Source organism: Dipodomys ordii, unplaced genomic scaffold (assembly GCF_000151885.1).
Source record: "Dipodomys ordii isolate 6190 unplaced genomic scaffold, Dord_2.0 Scaffold55, whole genome shotgun sequence".
NCBI lineage: Eukaryota > Metazoa > Chordata > Mammalia > Rodentia > Heteromyidae > Dipodomys > Dipodomys ordii.
The window spans coordinates 4050728-4065510 of NW_012267271.1; the positions used below are offsets into that span (position 1 = coordinate 4050728).

A 14783-nucleotide genomic window follows, 5' to 3' on the forward strand; every position below is an offset into this window, starting at 1 on the left:
AAATATATATATATATATATATATATATATATATATATATTATATGCCAGATTTCTATTACTAAAAAGCCAGTTGCAATATGACTTACATAAGAGAAGGGTGTATACAAAGTATAAGTGATCATTGGGCAATCATTTCCTCCCAACTCTGTGGGCTGAAGGAACAGGCCTTGAGAGTATTCAGAAGCTTGTCAAGCTGTCTGCTTCCCTCTTGTTGGACATTATCTTGCTCCAACAAAGGTGAAGCTGCTTGGCAAGGAGCCTCTTCTTCCCAACATGAGAAGTCAGAGGGGTGGTAGCTGTCTTCAGATGTCTGAAGTGCTGTCAGGGAAGAAAGAACAGATGTATGCAAGCTGGCAAGCTGTGTTGCTTCAGCTCAGATGACAACCTAGGTTACACTGGTGAACACTGGAGCTGACTTCCTAGAATCTGGTTATTGGGTTTCTTTTTTGCATGTTTCTTTGAGAAAGTGTGTGTGTGTGTGTGTGTGCGTATGTGTGCGCCAGTACTAGGGTTTGAACTAAGGGCCTTGGGCTCTTGCTTGGCTTTTTTTTTTGCTCAAGGCAGGCACTTTACCACTTGAACCACCCCTCAACTTTCAAGTTTTTTTGGTAGTTAATTGGCTAAAAGAGCCTCAACTAGGCTTTCCTGCTGGACTAGCTTTGAACTTTGAGCCTCAGATTTCAGCCTCCTAAATAGCTAAGATTACAGTTGTGAGGCATGAACCACCATTACCCTGATATGTCCTTTTAAAAAGAGGATTTTTACATTATAATAACTAGCATGCTGGGTGCTAGTGGCTCATGCCTGTAATCCTAACTACTCCGGAGGCTGAAATCTGAGGATCAAGGTTCAAAGCCAGCCCAGGCAGGGAAAGTCTGTGCAGCACTCATCTCCAATTAACTACCAGAAAATCAGAAGTGGAGTTGTGGCTCAAAGCAGTAGAATGCTAACCTTGAGCAAAAGAACAGTGCCTAGGGCCTGAGTTCAAGCCCCACAATCAACCTAAATAAATAAATAAATAACTTGATCAACAGAAGTGATCATTTATCATTATTTCTTTGTATGAAAAATATATTTTAGTCTCATCATAGCTAGTGCTTTTTGTTTTTACTTCACTAGTCTTTACAACGACCATTAAAGTATAAAATTTGAATTTTTCAGATGAGAAAACTAAAGCTTAAAATATTATAAATTTGCCAGGCGCTGGTGGCTCATGTCTGTAATACTAGCTACTAAGGAGGCTGAGATCTGAGGATTGCGGTTCAAAGCCAGTGCGGGCCAGAAAGTCCAGGAGTCTCTTATCTCCAACAAACTACTCAGAAAACTGGAAGCAGTGCTGTGGCTCAAGTGGTAGAGCGCTAGCCTTGAGCTGAGGGATGGCATCCAGGCCCAGAGTTGAAGCCCTGTGACTAACAACAACAACTAAATAAATAAATAAAATATATTATAAATTTGTCCAGGGCTAGAAGTACAGCTCAGTGGTAGAACACCTACTTAGAGTAATTGTGGCCATGGGCTTAATCACCAGCACCACAGTGAATAGAGTAGAACTTGCTAAGGTCACACAGCCAGCAAATGCCTGTAGCTGGATTTTTTGTTGTTGTTGTTCCAGTACTGAGGCTTGAACTCATGACCTGGGTGCTGTCCCTTAGCTTTTTGCTCAAGGCTGGTTCTCTACCAGTTGAGCCACAGCTCCACTTCTAGCTTTTTGGTGGTTTATTAATAACTATCACACCTCTTATTATAGGAGTCTCACTTTTCTGCTGGGCTGGCTTTCAACTGCAGTCCTCAAGCCTCAGTTTCCTAAGCAGGTAGGAATACCATATGAGCTACCAGCACATGGCTATCCCCAGGACTTTTTTTTTTTTTTTTGGTACATGTTTTAGGGCTTGAAGTTCAGGCATGGTTGCTATCCCTGAGTTTCTCTTGCTCAAGGCTAGCACTCTACCACTGGAGCCACAGCTCCACTTTGTTTTTTTGGCTAATTGGAGATAAAAATGTCACAGACTTTCCTGCCCCAGGCTGGCTTTGAATTTCAGTCCTCAGATCTCAACCTCCTACGTAGCTAGGATTATAGGCATTCAGCTAGAACAGATAGTTAGCTGTACATAAACATAGTTTGGAACACAGAATCTAGGCCTCCTAGTTGGATCAGCCTCAGAGGTCTCTTGTGTCTTTTTCATATAAAGAGGGCCTTCATAGGGGAGGGCACGTGAGACCCAGGGATTATATATGAGAAAGTAGCCCAGGCTACTTGATTCTTAATGCTTAAATGGGCTCTAATCCTTGTTTCCTTTTTGGTGTTGGATTAAAAAATGTAGGGCAGGGTTAGAATTGGCTGTTAATAATACCCAGGACGAAAATATATTCTGTGAGAGTTTTGGAAAGAAAATAACTTTGTAGGAAGCGTTGCAGCTGCAGAAGTTATTTATGTTCTTTTAGCACTTGGTTTGATTTTTCTGGTTATATCTCTGTACTTTCCAATCAAAAGATGTCTTGAGAAAAATATTTTTTAGTGCAGTTAAGTGAATTTGGTGTTGGGGAGGTCTTGGCATATATTTCAATGGTAGAACATTTGCCTAGCATGTATAAGGCCCTGGGTTTGATCCCAGCACGGCACAACTGAAAAAAAAAAACACAAAACAAAAGAATAAGTTTCTTTTTGTGGGTGCCAGTGGCTCAGGCCTGTGGTCCTAGCTACTCAGGAGGCTGAGATCTGAGGCTCACAGTTCAAAGCCAGCCTGGGCAAGAAAGTCTGGGAGACTCTTATCTCCAATTAACCACCAGAAAACTGAAAGTGGTGCTGTGGCTCAACTGGTAGAGCATTAGCCTTGAACAGAACAGCTCAGAGATAGCACCCAGGCCAAGTTCAAGCCCCATGACCAACCCCCCCCCCCAAAAAAAACCCAAAGTTCAGAACGTTGATGCTTTTACCTTGTTGCGCTATACTCCGAAAGATCTACTGACAGAATAATTTGTGCCAAGAAAAGCACTAGGCAGTGATGTTCACTGACACATTATTCTAGAACATTTCTTCTACAACATTTCTTCTTGGGACAACAATAGAAAGCACAACTTAGCAATTAAGCATTAATCAGAAAAATAACATTTGGATATAAGTTTTTCAATTCTCCTATACATGTATGCTTTAAAATACACAATTGTGGCATTCTTTCCCATCTGCAGCTATATAATTTGAACATTTTCTTCTTCTATTGTACTCCCCTGAGAAAAGTGTAACCTTGGTGGACACCAGCAGTTTTTTGCATCTGGAGAGCTGAACATAGTTGAGAGAAAAAATCCACACAAGCTGCCTGGTTTCACTTTAAATCATGGTCATAAACCTCAAATTAGCCCTTAGAACAATCCAGAAATGCTAAAATGCAGTAAATTTACTTTCCCAATCTCTGTGAAGACATGTGACACCTTTCGTCACACCTCTTGTATACTTCCCTGCTTAGCCAGTAACTTCATCTCCAAGGTAACCCCACACATTGCCACTATCTCTGGGCCCATCAGTACTCAAAAGTATCCAGGTCTGGCTCTCTGTTTCTCAGGCCCAACCTCTTCTTTCTTAGAGAAGCTCAGTCTTTCAGTTATTCTCCCATCTCCTGTATCCCATTTTTTTTTTGTTTCTTGTCAATGCTAATTCCCCAGTTTATAACTGCAGCTGAAGTATTCTTCCAAGCACCAGAGCTACCTCCCAACTACCTACCACCCCTTGGAAGTCTCTAGCAATCTCAGCCTCACACTAGGCAAACAGGACCACTGGTGTTCTCTCCCTCTAGGTCTGCCCAAGCATCTTGATATTAATTTCTTTGTTTAAACCCCAATCTAGGGTTGTTCATGTTACTTTTTTTTCCTCTCTGATTCATCTAAGCTATAACTCTGATATCCACACACTTCTCTCCAAACCAATCCACTGCAACCAGCCATGCTTGGAAATCAGGCTTCCTGACTTCCTATTCTCATTTCTGCAGTATATCAAATGACCTCCCTGCCTTCTGTCACTTTCTAGTGCCCTTCAGATAAAATTATACTCCTCAAGAGCCACGGGCACATGATCTGGCTTCATCCTCAGCCTATACCTTCTTCGGGTCCAAGAAACTGTCAAGTGCTTTTTCCTTTTTTCCACTTCAGACCTTTGTCTCCTTTCTCTCCTTTGCCTAGTTTTTGGCTGCCTTCCTTCTGGTGAAGTCTGACTTCCGTTCCTTGTTTATAGAGCTGCTTATACTTGTTTATATTTTCCTACCATAAAACCTTATTTATTTTCTTTAGAGTACTTAGGAGAAGCTGTGGCTGCTCCCTTCCTGAGAGTGTAAGCCTCCAAGAGTTGAACAGATATCATCTTGTTCTTCCTGGTGCTTAGTACAGTGACTGGCAAATGCAATGGAAGAGTGAATGCATGAATATATATTTTCTCAGGTGGTTATTTCTCATAGGTACATAGTATCCCATTTACAAAAGTAACCTGATTTACTTTTAACCATTGCACTGTTACTGGTGTTTCTCTTTGGGAAATATTCGTAACTAAGCTATGGACTGTTACGGTGGCATTTAAAATCCTAGAAGACTGGGGATGTAGCTCAACTGTTGAAGTACTTATCTAGCAAATGTGAGGCCCTGAGTTCAAACTCTGGTACCACATAAGCAAATAAATCCATAGAAAGTATTTTTATTACGGGAAATGAATATGTTAAGTGATAAAAGCATAATATAAGATTATGTTGCTGGGCACTGGTGGTTCATGCCTATAATCCTAGCTACTCAGGAGGCTGAGATCTGAGGATCTCGATTCAAAGCCAGCTGGGGCAGGAAAGACTGTGAGACTCTCAATAAACCACCAGAAAATCGGAAGTAGTACTGTGGCTCAAGTGGTTAAGCACTAGCCTTGAGCTAAAGAGCTGAGGGACAGCGCCCAGGCCCAGAGTTCAAGCCCCACGACACACACACACACACACACACACACAAGATTATGTATATAACATGATCTTAACTATGTAAATATGTATAGGAAAAACTTATTAGGAAATAAACAGAATTTCAGATTTGTTTGGGCTTGTTTTTGGCTTATACTTAGGGCCTGGGCACTGTCCCTGAGCTTTTACAACTCAAGGCTAGTGCTCTACCACTGAGCCACAGCTCTACTTCTGCCTTTTTGGTGGTTAATTGGAGATAAGAGTCTCATGGACGTTCCTGTCTGGCTGGCTGAGAACTGCAATCCTCAGATCTCAGCCTCCTGAGTAGCTAAGATTATAGGTGTGAGCCACCAGCAAGCACCTTGCTAGATTTTTCTTGTTGATATGTGTGTTTGTACAGGCACGTATGTGCACATTGGTGCTGGGGCTTGAACTCGGTGCCTAGGCACTATCCCTGAGCTTTTATGTTCAAGGCTGGTACTCTACCACTTTTGAGTCACAGCACCATTTCCGGCTTTTTGGTAGTTAATTGGAGATAAGAATCTCACATTTTTCTTTTCTTTTCTTTTCTTTTTGGGTCTGGTCGTGGGGCCTGAACTCTGGGCCTGGGCGTTGTCCCTCAGCTCTTCAGCTCAAGGCTAGCGCTCTACCCCTTGAGACACAGAGCCACTTCCGGCTTTTTTTTTTTTTTAATGTGGTGCTGAGGAATTGAACCCAAGGCCTCAGGCATGCAAGGCAAGCGCTCTACCACTGAGCCACCTTCCCAGCCCCATGAATCTCACATTTTTCTGCCTGGGCTGGCTTTGAACTGTGACCCTAAGATCTTAGGATCCTCAGTAGCTAGGATTACAGGCATGAGCTACCAACACCCATCTTACTGATTTTTTATTTATTTAAAAATTTTTTTTTTTGTCAGTTGTAGGGCTTGAATTCAGGGCCTGAGCTCTGTCCCTGAGCTCTTTGGCTCAAGGCTAGTTCTACCACTTGAGCTACAGTGCAACTTCTGGTTTTCTGGTGGTTCATTGGAGATGAGTCTGACATACTTGCCTGCCTGTGCTGGTTTTATTTAAACAATGATCCTCAGATCTCAGCCTCCTGAATAGCTAAGCATGAGCCACCAGTGCCCAGTTTTGTTGATTATTTTTAAGAGTATTAATAATTTATGTGTGTTGGGGGTGTTTCTTAAAAAAATACTATATGTTTTCAACTTTCTGTGGTGAGTTAATGAAGTTTCTCATTAGGAAAAAATGTTCCTAAAAACTTCAGAGTACTGTGGCTGGGAAGGAGGCTCAGTGGTAGAGCGCTTGCCTTGCATGCATGAGGCCCTGGGTTCGATTCCTCAGCACCACATAAGCAAAAAAGAAAAAAGCCGGAAGTGGCACTGTGGCTCAAGTGGTAGAGCACTAGCCTTGAGCTGAAGAGCTGAGGGACAGTTCCCAGGCTCAGAGTTCAGGCCCCATGACCGGACCCCCCCCCCAAAAAAAAAACACAACAACTTCAGAGTACTTTATGACATATCCAACTATTTAAAATACTCAAAAGCAGAGAAACCATCATAACCTAGAGTTACCTAAATGTTTGAAACACACTTGCTGATAACAGGGTTGTGTGTGACCTGGACTTGCAGAGAGGCAGAAGTCACCTTTCCTTTGGAGGCCCCAAGGCTGGTTAGATTTATCTGTGCTTGTGGTGTTGAAACCAGGCTTACCAAATGATGTCTTAAGAGTGTGCCACAGATGTGTCACATCTCTTTCTAGAGCTTGACTGGGGCTTATGTGGCTTGAGCCCTTTATGCACTTAACTTACGCAGTGGTTCTCAAACCCAAGACCTGATTCATGAGGTCCCAGCTGTCTTCAACTAAGGTGTCTTGTGCCCTCTTCATTTTCATGCTGTCCGCAGTTAGCAGAATTTCCAGATGCCTCACATTTGCTGCCCAGGCCCAGAGTTCGGGCCCCACGACCGGACCCAAAAAGAAAAGAAAAGAAAAATGTGAGATTCTTATCTCCAATTAACTACCAAATGTGAGGCTGCAGAAGCAGATAGCAGATCCATTTGTTTTCTATAAAACCGGACATTAAGAAGGGTTGCAAAAATGTATAACCCTGCCAGTAGTGTCCCATGGGTAAATAAAGTTGTTTTTCATTAAATTGCAACTTATATTGACATATATAGTGGGCTTATTCTTATTTTAAATGAATCAATAAATATTTTTTAAAAAGTCTTTGGCAAAATTTCTTTGAAGTAAGGGCCTCATCTTTGTTAGGCAGACATTCTACCACTTAACAGTGTCTTCAACCCTCAACATTTTTTCAGTTGTTTGCTTTTTTGTTTTTGAAACACTGATGCTGCTAAGAAGCCAAATCTTGCTTTGAATGCATCATACTCCTGCCTTAGTCTCCCCAGTGCTGGGATTATAGGCATACCATACTTTTCTTGACTCAGTTTAATTAGTAATACAGCAAATACCAATAGATATTTATCTACATTAAAGATACTTTCTAGGGTCCTTAATTTTTAAGAGTATAAAGAAATCCAGTACCACAAAAGAAAAAGGTTCTGAGATTAAAGTTTGAGAGCTACTGAATTAAGGATACAGGATTGACCCTTTGAATTCAGGATTACTGTCCTTATGGTGGGTTATTGGTTGAATTGCACAACTCAGGAGAGCAAGGCCTAAGGGGAAATGGAATAGTGAAATAGGTAGGTGTAGAAGTCTTAAAATGAGAGTAAATTATCTCTCCCTCTCTCCCTCTCTTTTAGAAATCATGCATGATGTGATAAAGAAGGTCAAAAAGAAGGGGGAATGGAAGGTAAGTAGAAAAGTAATGTTATTGGCCTTAATGTATGAGTTTGCATGAGAAGAGTAGGAGGGAAGGAGCTGGCACAGTGAGGGCTTTTGCTGTTACCAGAGGTTCAAAATGTGCCTAGATTGAAGAAAGTCCGCCTGTTCTGACTCTTGATAGGCTCTTGGTTCAAAAGTATCTTGGTCATAAAGCTTGTCATAAAGATCATCTGGTAGAGTACTCAGCACTGAGATTCTTTTGTTGTTGGTGGTAGTCATGAGGCTTGAACTCTGGGCTTGGGTTCTGAGCTGTCCCTCAGCTCTCTAGCTCAGGGCAAGTGCTCTACCACTTAAGCCACAGCACCACTTCCTGTTTTCTGGTGGTTCATTGGAGATAAGAGGCTCATGGATTTTGCTGCCTGGGCTGGCTTTGAATCACGATCCTCAGATCTCAGCCTCCTGAGTAGTGAGCCACCAGTGCCCAGTAGCATTGGGACTTCTAATAATCTTACTTGGTGGTTAGGAGCATGGCTCAAGTGATAGAGCACCTGCCCAGCAGGCATGAGACTCTTGAGTTCAAACCCAAAAGGAAAAAAAAATCTCCCCTAGAATCTGTTTGATAAAGCAGAAGGTACAGTTGTTCTGCTTGATGTGGGAGAAGAAGAGACCCTTTTAACTCCTTTTCTGGCCACAAAGCATCTCTAGGAAGCCCCCACAATTTAAAGCCTCCATCTGGTCTCTTCCCATCTAGCTCTAACTATGTAGGACAAGAGAAGCAGCTTGTTTATTCATTTTTCTTTGAGAGCAATGCTGGAAAACACAGGAAAACCATGAAGCAAATATTAAAGCTGAGCAGATGGATAATGGCCTAAAGTGACTGACAGAGGACTTTCATGCACATTGTCAACAGTTTAAGGATCACTTGGTTGTCTGGAGCTAGGTGCCATGCTGGCTAGGGAAGCATCCAAGGCCTCTCACTCTTATTTGGCTTTTTCACTCAAAGCTGGCACTCTATCACTTGACCTGTAGTTCTGCTTCTGGCTTTTTGGTGGTTAATCAGAGATAAAAATCTCATGAACTTTCCTGCCCAGAGCTGGCTTTGAATCATCATCCTCAGATCTCAGACTCCTGAGAAGCTAGGATTACAGGCCTGAGCCACTGATGTTGGGCTACTAGTCATTCTTGCCCTCAAGTTTTGGGAGCCCATACATGTCACATTGCTGGGCCTGGGAGCAACACGGCTCATTCCTACAAAAAGATTTTGAAAACTCATTCTAGCCTTGTAAAATTCTGTTTCAGCCATCAGATTGGTCTTCACCTGGCTATCTGGTGGGAGCTCTTTGTACCCTACCCATCATGGATTTTTTTTCCCCACTTTTTTGTGCCAGTCCTGGGCTTAAACTCTGGGCCTAGGTGCTGTCCCTGAGCTTTTGTGCTCAAGGCTAGTTCTACCACTTGAGTCACAGCTCCACTTCTGGCTTTTTGTAGTTAATTGGAGTTAAGAGTCTCACAGGCTTTCCTACCCAGGCTGGCTTTGAACCATGATCCTCAGATCTCAGCCTCCTGAGTAGCTAGAATTTCAGGCATGAGCCTCAATAGTGGATTTGTAGACATGGGAATTTTAAACTAATCTCCAAGAAGCTGCTTCATAAAATAAAACTATTTGGTACTTGTACTACAGCAGAAAGTTTTCTGGTCCACACCATGTGCTAATGTGTCTAGTTCCTATTGCCTCCTTGGTTTATATTATTAGAGAAGAAGAGAAAAAGCCTTAAGTGTAGGCTTCTCCCTACTCTGGGCTGAATGGAGCAAGTGTGGAGCTTTAGTTCAGGATTGAAATGTCCTTGTTCTAGAATGTATGTTCTGCGGAAGTTAAGACTCCTGATGACATACACATGAAGCCTCAGGTGCCATAGGTGTGGACACTAGTATTTTTTTCTCCTTTAAGAACATGTTATCAACTGGGCATGGTGGTTCATGCCTATAATCCCACCTACTTGGGAGGCAGAGGTCTAAATGATCACTGTTCAGGGACAACCCAGGCAAAAAGTTAGTGAAAATTCAACTTAACTAATAAGCTCAGTGTGATGACATGCATCTGTCATCCCAGCTATATGGGAAGCATAGATAGGAAGAACATAGTCCAGGCAAAAATGAGAGACCCTATTTGAAAAATAATTAAATGCAAAATGGGCTGGAGATGTGATTTAAGTGGTAGAACACCTGCCTAGCAAACAAGTGCAAGATCCTAAGTTCAAATCCTAGTACTGCTCCCCTAAAAGTTATCAGCTGGTCATGGTGGCTACACCTATAATCCCAACACAGGAGGATCAAACATTCCAGGCCAGCCTGGGCTACATAGCAAGACCCCATCGCAAACCCCAAACCCTCCCAAAAGCCACACTATACCCTGAAAAAAACCTCCTTAGTTCAGGCATGAACCACCACATCTGGCAGAAAAACTACTTTTTTAAGCTTATGAAATTATGTTAAGATAATGAGAGTGAACACTAACTCCTGGGTGGGGTTGCTCATGCATCTCAGCAGACCTGTGGTTCATAAGAAACATGGATTCTTCCACATACTGCATTTCTGATGCTCTTGTTGTAAAGCCAGATGCAGTGAAATAATAGGAGAAGCAAGCACTGTGTAACCCATGAATTGCTTCCTTTCCTTCCAGGTGCTGGTGGTAGACCAGTTAAGCATGAGGATGCTCTCTTCCTGCTGCAAGATGACGGACATCATGACCGAGGGGATAACAAGTGAGTGCAGTACACAATCAGTTATACATATCTTCCTTTTTCATTGTGCTTTACTCCTTCCTACTCATTCTTCTCACTTGACAGATGCTTCCAACAACTTACGTTGTGAGATTGTAGGCCCCCGACGGAGACCCACAACACCTGGTCATCCCAGGACCCCCAAACCTAAATGCAGTGCTATGTGCTCCTCAAATGTCAGTGAAGGAAATGCCAGAGTAAAGTTAAATCAAGGGTGAGAAACAAAGGCAGTCTACTCAATAGCAGAAAGAGCTGCACACTTAACAAAGGAAGAAAGCTACTTACCAAAGGAAGAGTACCCGCTTTCACTAGGGTTCAGGGAGATGCCACTCAAACCACAGTGAGACACCACTGGATACTCACCAGATTAGGACATTTAAGCTCCAATAATTCTAACTGACCAAGGATGTTAAGAAAATGGCAACTCCATGGGCTGGGAAGGTGGCTCAGTGGTAGAGTGCTTGCCTTGCATTCATGAGGCCCTGGGTTCGATTCCTCAGCACCACATAATCAAAAAGAAAAAAACTGGAAGTGGCGCTGTGGCTCAAGTGGTAGCGTGCTAGCCTTGATCTGAAGAGCTGAGGGACAACGCCCAGGCCCAGAGTACAGGCCCCACGACCAGACCCAAAAATAAAAAAATAAATAAAAAAGAAAATAGCAACTCCAGTATGATGGATGGTCAGTTAGTACTGCTACTTCAAACAGTGCCTTTCAATGTATAGTGAACTTGAAGACAAGTTCACTTATGATCAAGCAAGTTTCATTAGTCCAGAATTTGGGGCTGGGAGTTTAGCCCAGCGGAAGGGCGCCCGCCTGGCGCGTGCAAGGCCCTGGGTTCGGTTCTCAGCCCTGGTTAAAAAAAAAAAAGACACATTAGTCCAGAATTTTACCTGGTTAATTGGAGATAGGAGTCTCATGGACTTTACTTCCTGGTCTGGCTTTGAACTACAATCCTCTGATCTTAGCCTTCTGAGTAGCTAGGATAATAGGTATAAGCCACTGCCAACCAGCTCTAAGTCAACTTTAAAACTAAGATTGTCCCTGTTATCAGTTTGTCATTTTCCTCACTGAATTTCTTTTTTCTTTTCTTTCATTTCCTCTTCCTTTCCCTCTCTCCTTCCCTCCCTTTCTTCCTTCCTCCCTTCCTTCCTTCCTCCCTTCCTTCCTTCCTCCCTTCCTTCCTTCCTTCCTTCCTTCCTCCCTTCCTTCCTTCCTCCCTTCCTTTCTTCCTTCCTTCCTTCCTTCTTTCTTCTCCTCTTTCTTTCTTCCTTTCCTTCTTTCCCAGTCCTGGACTCTGTCCCGCCCCCCCTTTTTTTTTGCTCATAGCTAATGTTCTACTACTTGAGCTACAGTTCCACTTCCAGTGTTTTGGTGTTAATTTTTGTTGTTGTTGTTTTGTTTTGTTTTGAATTCTTGGCCTGGGCGCTGTCCCTCAGCTCTTCAGCTCAAGGCTAGTGCTGTACCACTTGAGCCACAGTGCCACCTCTGGTTTTCTGAGTGGTTTATTGGAGATAAGAGTCTCACCACCGCCTTTCCGGCCCTGGCTGGCTTTGAACCGAGATCCTCAGATCTCAGCCTCCTGAATAGCTAGGATTATAAGTGGGAGCCACCAGCACCCAGCTGTGTTTTTGGTGGTTAATTGGATATAGGAATCTCAGTGACTTTTTTTACCTGGGCTGCCTTTGAACCGTAATCCTCTGATCCCATCCTCCTGAGTAGCTAGGATTATAAGTATGAGTCATTGGAACTGGTCTTTTCTTTTTTTTTTTTTTTGGGTCCGGTCGTGGGGCCTGAACTCTGGGCCTGGGCGCTGTCCCTCAGCTCTTCAGCTCAAGGCTAGTGCTCTACCTCTTGAGCCACAGCTCCATTTCCAGCTTTTTTCTTTTTGCTTATGTGGTGCTGAGGAATCGAACCCAGGGCCTCGAGCATGCAAGGCAAGCGCTCTACCACTGAGCCACCTTCCCAGCCCTCTTTTCTTCTCTTTTGATGGCACGGAGGTTTGAAACAAGGGCTTCTTTCAGGTGCTGTAACCACTTGAACTATGCTTCCAACCGCCTCACTGAGTTTTTAACCTTTTCTGCAGCCAGTGCAGTGATTGCACCTGTAGTCCCAGCTACTTGGGAGGCAGAGGTAAGAAATTCACTTGAGCCAAAGAGTTTAACCATCCTGGGCATCATAGCAAGATCACATCTTAAAACACAACTAATTTTTTCTCTATAAAAAAAAAATTCTTAGCACTGATGGTTTATGCCTATAATCCTACCTACTCAGAAGGCTAAGTTCTGAGAATTGAGGTTCAAAGCCAGGTCAGGCTGATAAATCAGAGACTCTAATCTCTATTTGCCATCAAAAAGAGGGAAGTAGAGTTGTGGCTCAAGTGGCAGAAAACCACCTTGAGCAAAAACGCTAAGCAAGAGCATGACCCTGAGTTCAAGCTCTGCTCTCGGTGCATGTGTGCCCGTGCTCGCGCACACACACACGCACACACACAAAACATACAAGGGTAGGAAAAAGCCAAATGGAACAAATAGGTCTATAACAGGAACAGCAACACCCTGTCCTGCTGCTTCTTCCCATCCTCTAGACATCATCACTCTGGAGTCAAACACCTTGCTCTTCTGGTTTTTGTTTTCCATTTTGTCATTGTTCTATTACATAAAGCTTATACTATTACTTCTTGATTCATTAATGTCAGACCTTGTCTAATGACTTCCTGTGGTAGATGAGGATTTAGCTCCCCCACCACACAAAAGTCTTCTCTATCCTCAGGAATGGTTTTCAAAAACTCTCCTGGCTTAGAAAAATTAAACAGTTCACAACCCTATGTTAAAGTCCTAAAACATTTTGGAGGGAAATATTAGTAGGCTATGAAATTGAAACTAACCATTAGTAAAGTAAGTGGTTGCAGGAAGCGTTTGAACATTATTTGGGGTAATAGTTTTATAAATGATACAAGAGATACTTCTAGCTGGGTGCTGGTGGATCACGCCTGTAATCCTAGCTACTCAGGAGGCTGAGATCTGAGGATCACGGTTCAAAGCCATCCCGGGCAGGAAAGTCTGTGAGACTCTTGTCTCCAGTAAACCACTAGAAAACTAGAAGTGGTGCTGTGGCTCAAGCAGTAGAGCACTCCCCTTGAGCTGAAGAGCTGAGGGACAGTGCCCAGGCCCAGAGTTCGAGCCCCATGACCGACAAAAAAAAGAGATACTTCTAAAGTGAGTCCTACACAGGGGAGGAGCACCCACGGGGCTTTATGGTTTTTGTTTTTTGTTTGTACTAGAGGATGGTTCCCCATCGATAATCCACCCAAGCTTTATTAGGGGATGAGTGAGATGAGGGTGTTCCCAAAGCTGTTCTTTCCAGGTGAAGCGGCTGATAGAAACCTTTGGAAGGAATATTTACTATATAATGGATATGTAGAATGTCTTTGGAATGCAGAGGAAAATTATAAAAACTAACCATTATAAATAAACCCAACACAGAAATTCTAAAGGGCTTGAGATAGAATGTCTTTGGAATGCAGAGGAAAATTATAAAAACTAACCATTATAAATAAACCCAACACAGAAATTCTAAAGGGCTTGAGATGATTTAGGACAGGTGAGAAGTTAAAGTATGAGTCCAATGTACGGCTCTTAGCAGGATAAGGTAGCCTTCTGATTTCCTTTCAGAACAGATTGAGGACTTTACTTGAACTGAAATTGGACATGCCTTGTATGGCAAGATTTCAGGTTTTCTAACATCTTAGGTGTAATGAGACAGCAGACTTCACTCCCAGGGGAGGTGGTAACTTAAGCACAAAGTGAGTGGTTCCCTTTCATGCCCTTACTGTCCATGTTTGTCTGGGCCAGGAAGTGGCTAATCTAGATTGCTTCTTGTTTTATGATCTCCAATTATGTTTTCTTATTCACTGTGGGCCATTCTATTGTCTAGTTGTGGAAGATATCAACAAGCGCAGAGAGCCGCTCCCCAGCCTGGAGGCTGTGTATCTTATCACTCCGTCTGAGAAGGTAAATCCTCACTGCAGCCGAGTGTGGGTTGAGGTTGGATGTGCCAGGCTTGGGATCTCTGGGGCACAGAGCAGCTGACATTTCTAGGTTAAGTACGCATTTAACACACTGCTCTGTTTAAGCATGCAATCCACTGATAAGGTGGGGTGAGGGGGCCTTTGTACAGTGAGAAGTGAGTGTATTAAGCCTTTTGAAATATAGCAGCTATGCAGAAAGCCAGAACAGGTGTCCTTTTGCCCTGGGTCATCCTAGTTTTCTCCTTGAGTTCCGTTTTCAGGCAGATGACCCA

At 43.1% G+C, this 14783-nt stretch overlaps 1 protein-coding gene across 1 annotated transcript in view; it reads left to right on the forward strand.

Annotated features, from left to right (window-relative positions):
* The window catches only part of Stxbp1 (syntaxin binding protein 1), a 73031-nt gene that overhangs the window by 28937 nt on the left and 29311 nt on the right, over window positions 1-14783 (forward strand). The window contains exons 2-4 of the mRNA XM_013021321.1: window positions 7683-7732; window positions 10385-10466; window positions 14418-14494. Of these exons, the coding sequence (XP_012876775.1) occupies window positions 7683-7732; window positions 10385-10466; window positions 14418-14494 (209 nt within the window). The remainder of the gene's footprint in view (window positions 1-7682; window positions 7733-10384; window positions 10467-14417; window positions 14495-14783) is intronic.